Source organism: Vicia villosa, linkage group LG4 (genome assembly GCF_029867415.1).
Source record: "Vicia villosa cultivar HV-30 ecotype Madison, WI linkage group LG4, Vvil1.0, whole genome shotgun sequence".
In the NCBI taxonomy this organism is placed as follows: domain Eukaryota; kingdom Viridiplantae; phylum Streptophyta; class Magnoliopsida; order Fabales; family Fabaceae; genus Vicia; species Vicia villosa.
The window spans coordinates 63,041,058-63,046,799 of record NC_081183.1 but is presented as its reverse complement, the minus strand read 5'-3'; the positions used below and the strand labels follow the sequence as shown (position 1 = coordinate 63,046,799).

General features: G+C 31.3%; 1 protein-coding gene across 1 annotated transcript; it reads left to right on the top strand.

Moving 5' to 3' along the window:
- The first annotated feature begins 1,049 nt into the window (after positions 1-1,049).
- On the top strand, positions 1,050-4,121 carry LOC131599215 (nudix hydrolase 19, chloroplastic-like). The gene is made up of 6 exons (XM_058871655.1): positions 1,050-1,613; positions 1,971-2,111; positions 2,199-2,303; positions 2,437-2,536; positions 2,843-2,935; positions 3,597-4,121. The coding sequence occupies exons 1-6, from the start codon at positions 1,077-1,079 to the stop codon at positions 3,872-3,874; spliced, it is 1,254 nt and encodes a 417-aa protein (XP_058727638.1). The 5' UTR covers positions 1,050-1,076; the 3' UTR covers positions 3,875-4,121.
- Positions 4,122-5,742: the final 1,621 nt, after the last annotated feature.

Here is a 5,742-nt window from a genome sequence, read left to right as displayed (position 1 = left end):
TTATGGCACCCTTGTGTGTATGTTTTTACTCTGATATATTTATTTAAATTGCCACGGGATTTAGAAGGGTGTTACAAGCTCCATCAGTCCTCCCATGTATATCTCTATCTGGCCCGTGAGTCATATTATCTGCATAGGTAACCGTACATGAACAATGAAATATTAATAAACAAGAAATTAAAAAAATACCTTTCCGTAGATGCACCTTTGGAAGTATGTTATTTTCAAAAACATGGGATACTTCCATAGATGGACCTACGGAAGCATGTTACTTGTCAATACATTGGGTGCTTCCGTACATGGACCTACGGAAAGCCCCAACGCCCATCTCTTTCGTAGATGGATCTACGGAAGCAACTGAAACTCAGAAACGCAACAGTGGCGTCTGAGTATAGTTCCAGCCACTGCAAACTCAATTTTGTGGCTTGATCGTCCTTTTAAAACCTCAATCAACCCCTACATTGTCTCTAAACACTATTGCTAAACCTATCAATTCATTTCTACACCTAAATAATACATTCTAATTCAATTTCAAAACTACTCTAAAATAACTAAAAATTTTAAAAATTTACCGATTAAAATATCCCTTTGAACTTGATAGATAGTTGAAGTTGATGTTGACAACGTAGCCAAACTTGATATCGATTATGAGGTAGGGGAAAGAGAGTTTAAGGTTGAAAGAGTATGAGGGTTGAGAGAGAGTTGAGTTTGAAAATGTGAAGAATGAAGGAGAGGGAAGGTCTGGCGCGAGATATAACACCAAAACCTTTCCGTAGATGCACATCCGAAAGACTTCCGTAGGTGCATCTACGGAACAAAACAACGTTTAACAAAAAAAAGTGCTTTCGGAGATGCATCTACAAAAAGGTGAGAGCAAAATGAACAATTCGGTGATGCGTGAGAAGGACATGAGATTGGTTGAGAAATTCTCTTATTTTATAGTTGTAAAAAGAAACCTGAATTAAAAATGAATTGCAAATGTAATTTGTGATTTACTTTTTTTTTCTTTGTAATTTTGATATTTGAGTTTTATTTAAATTTTTTCCATGAAAACTCTTTAACACCTGTATTGGATAATGGTGAAGCTTCTACAATTTTCAAAATTCTTGTCCTTAATTTCTTTTCATAAAATCCGAAGCATCACCACCAGCATGTCCATAAACCTTAACTCCCACGCCTTCGCCGGAAACCCACTGAGATCCAAAACACCCAATAAAAACGACCTGTTTTCACCCACAATCGCACTCCAAACCCTCAAATCCCGAATCATCGATAACACCCATCACCAATCACCTAATTTCAAGGTACTTCCCTTCAGAAACGGAAAGCCCCTCGCAACTTCCAGTCATGGTGACTCATGGAGACTCGGTTGGATCGCTCTCACAGAGCTCACTGGATTATTGGCTCCTGAACTCAGCGCCGACTCCTTTGTGTATCTGGGTTCGGATGCTGAACAAGATGCGGTTTACTGGACGATTGACTTGTCTGGTGAGAGTGGGTTTGTGCCTGAATTTGATGGCCTACGGTTCAGCTATGTGGAGCTCAGAACGCTTATGGTTGCTACTGATTGGCTTGATTCCATAGCCATGGGAAACTTGTCTATTGCTGGTCATGTAAGTTTTTTTTTTTTGTTGTTGTTGTTGTTAATTTAGACATGATCAATAAATCTCTGAAAAATTGGAGGAAAATTAAAAATAACATCAGAATATGTTAGGGTTGACTATGTGATTTCAATTTTTCTTTTCATTTTCTTCATCTCAAATATTGCTTGTGTTATCCTGCTTCAGAGTTAGTTATTACTCTTCATTATATTGTCGATAACTTATTTCTGTAACAAATACTACAATACTTATGCAAGTCTATGCAGTTATGTTACTTTTTCATACTTCAGTCCTTGATCTGTTCTAAGATATTTTCATGTCCCAATGTCAGAAGGCAATGTTGCTTTAATAATTCTTGGATTTTCCCAGGCCAGAGCACTGTTAGAATGGCATAATATATCACGTTTTTGTGGACATTGTGGAGACAAAACAGTCCCAATGGAAGCTGGGAGGCGGAAGCAGTGTTCAAATGAATCATGCAAAAAGAGGATATATCCACGAGTTGACCCGGTTTGCTATATTCTGTTCTTTGTTTTGATTAATCAATTGAATGACTTGATTTTTTGCTCAAGACTCCACTCAATTGATGTTATGCAGGTGGTTATTATGCTGGTAATTGATCCAGAGAATAATCGTGCTCTTTTGAGCAAACAATCCAGATTTGTGCCTAGAATGTGGAGCTGCTTAGCAGGTTTTATAGAGGTGCATTCTTGCCCTTATTTCTAGATGTTAATTTATGCATGGATATTTTCTTTTTTGTTTTAGTTGAGAATCTTTTATCACTATCACTATATTTGTAAAAAATTTTAAGTTTGTCTTCGGATGTTGCATTTAGCCCGGAGAAAGCTTGGAGGAGGCTGTAAGAAGAGAAACATGGGAGGAGACTGGTATTGAAGTGGGAGAAGTTGTATATCACAGTTCTCAGCCATGGCCTGGTATAACATATTTTAAATACAGTTTTATTTTAATTTGGTTTTTATACTGTTATTATTTTCTCCATTGTTTGTATTAGATAAAATACAAAAATCATGGTTCATAAATATTTGGTAAAAAATCTTAAAGATTGTGTACAATTTGAAGATGATTTATATAGCTCAAGTGATGCCTTCACTTATGAGTTGATGATTTTACTTTCTAGTCTTGACTGCTAATTCAATCTATATCAATCTTTGATGGTATACTACTTTGATTTTTCTCATCTTTTGTATGTTAATTCTTTTGTTTCTATTGGCTGTTTCTAGTTGGACCAAACAGCATGCCATGCCAGCTGATGGTTGGATTCTTTGCATATGCTAAATCTCTTGAAATTAATGTGGACAAGGAGGAGTTGGAAGGTATGTTGGCCACCACTGTTTCATTGAATTTACTTATTACCCACTCCCCTCCCCACCTATTAATGCATCATTTTTTCCTTTATTTATATGCATGACTCGTGTTGAGGGAGAATAACTTATAACTCCCTTAGTCTCATTATAAGTGTTATTTTAAGCAATGCACGTTTCTTTAAGGTTTCCAAATCAAGAAAATATTGTTTAAATAAATTAATCATTTCAATTTTCATTTCATTAAATACAAATATTTTCAATAAAACATACATTTTGTTACTTAAAAGAAGTCCATTATTTCTATTTTTAATGCAATGAATACAAGTTTTAATAACAAAACATACCTTTTAAAACTCTTAACGAGTGTCCCTGGGGCACTCGTTAGCATTGCCCGAGCATATTATTGGAAAAAGTTAATAAATATTGTTATGGTATTCTATAGTGATCAATCATTTGAGAATAATAAATATTTTAAATGTCCCACTTAAAATGAGGCAGAGGGAGTAATTGTGAATGACACTTGCATACATTGCGCATAGTTGCTTAGTCTCAATGAGGATTATGCCCTACATGTGTGGACTTCACACACACACACACTCCCAAATCTATGGTAATAATATTGTTTTTTTATGATCAGTGACATAGAATATCTTTCAACTTGCTTATGTAGATGCTCAGTGGCACAGTAGAGAAGATGTAAGAAAAGCTCTGACATTTGCAGAGTACAAGAAAGCCCAAACAACTGCTGCAGCAAAGGTGGAACAAATGTGTAAAGGAGTAGAAAAAACTCACAGCTTGTCTACAGATTTTAATGTGGAAAGTGGCGAACTTACACCAATGTTTGTTCCTGGACCATTTGCAATAGCCCATCACCTTATTTCCTCTTGGGCATTCTCAGATCAAACTTGCCATTCAAAACCACTGAGTAGTTCTGTTTCGAATTTGTAGGATTAATAGAATTGTTTTAAAGACAGCTATGAGTATAAAGCTTATCTTATTTATTGTAATGTATCTCTAGAAGGTCTAGAGTGGCCAAAGTGGTTTTGAAAATTTAACATCCTATTGTTGTAAGGATTAAGCATACTTAGAATTGGAACATCTACCATTGATGTCGCTCATAGCAGTCACAATAGACAATGTCCAATATAGTTTATTTACAAGTATTATATAGAATAAGGGTGAACGTTTACTGTCATTCGATTGTGGCTTGGCTGAGAGGCTACCTAATTCATAGAGGTCGTGTTAGTTACTGAATTTTTTGTATTTTTTTTGGTTCTTATTCTGATTTCAGGGTTAAAATTGACTAATTGCATAATGCTTAATTTATATTGATTTGATAATAAACTAGTAGGAAACCCGTGCTATCGCACGGGTCTAGTCGAAGTTTTACATTCACATTACATGTATCCAAATATCATTTGTAAAGATCTTTTATATAAATCAACCATATATATTTAACCAAAATGCAAACAAATTTTAGTCAATGTTAATCCCAAAAACATAATAGCTAATCATGAAAGAGTAAAAGAATAAACATATTGGTTCATATTACACGTATCAATGACTAAATTATTAAATATGACATCATATTTTCAGTTAGATAACATTAATATATTTATAACTTATAATCATTTATCATAATTTAATTGATGTGTTTGGAATATCAAACATAATATAACTTATTTTGCAGTTCATAAATATTCACGTAATTTCAATCAATAACTGATATCTTATAGATATATTTACATATACCCGTCAATTAATTTTATAACTTCAAATATATAAAACAGTAACAAAACAAATAGTTAAAAGATAGACATTAAAATGATCCGTATCTCATACATACGTTCACATCTACCCGTCAATTCAGATGAGTTAAGAAATCCCAGTTGAATCCAAATGAGTTAATTCTAAAAATTTATTAAACCTATTTGAAATATTAGCCAATTTTCCCAAACGTAAAATGTATAACAACTCCCGATAAATGCTTAAGAGTTTCTACATTTAATGTATATATTATTATAATATAAAAAAATATAATTTTATAAGTTTAAAAAAATATAATTTTAATTAAGAAATTAAACATAGTTAGAGAATAAAATTTATTAAACCTATTTGAGATATTAGCTCATTTTTTTTCAAACCTAAAATGTATGACATCTCCCGTCAAATATTAAAAGTTTCTACGTTTAATGTATACTTAAAATATTTAAAAATTAAACAAATAATAAAAATATGAATATGTTAATAGAGTAATTAGATCTATGTACAATTATAAAAGAAATAGAAATTTAAAACCTATGTATGGTAAATAATATATATTTATTCTCATATATTTAAAATAATCACATTAAGTAATCTCCATTGGATAGTGTAATAAATATAAAATCTCAAATTTAAAATGCTTTGTAACTTATTCCCGTTTATAAAAACAATTATAGTTTATTCAATTTATAAAATTGACTATATTAATAAATTTTTATCTTTTATCATTATTTTTTATGATTACCATCTATTATTAAATTTTCATGACTATCCATTAACGTATTACTAAAATTTATAAAAAAAAAATTAATAACAACAACTACGTAAATTTTGAATATTAAAAATTATATTATATTTAAAAAATTATATGTTTGAACATTAAATTAAAATTTTGAATACTATTTTCATAATACAAAACATATAACTTTGTTACGTATATTGCATATCCTAATTTTGCTAATAGTATAATTGTAACATCCGTATAATTTTAATATTAATTTAATTTGAAATATTGAATTAATAATTAGAATTATTAAGAATTTTATGGAAAA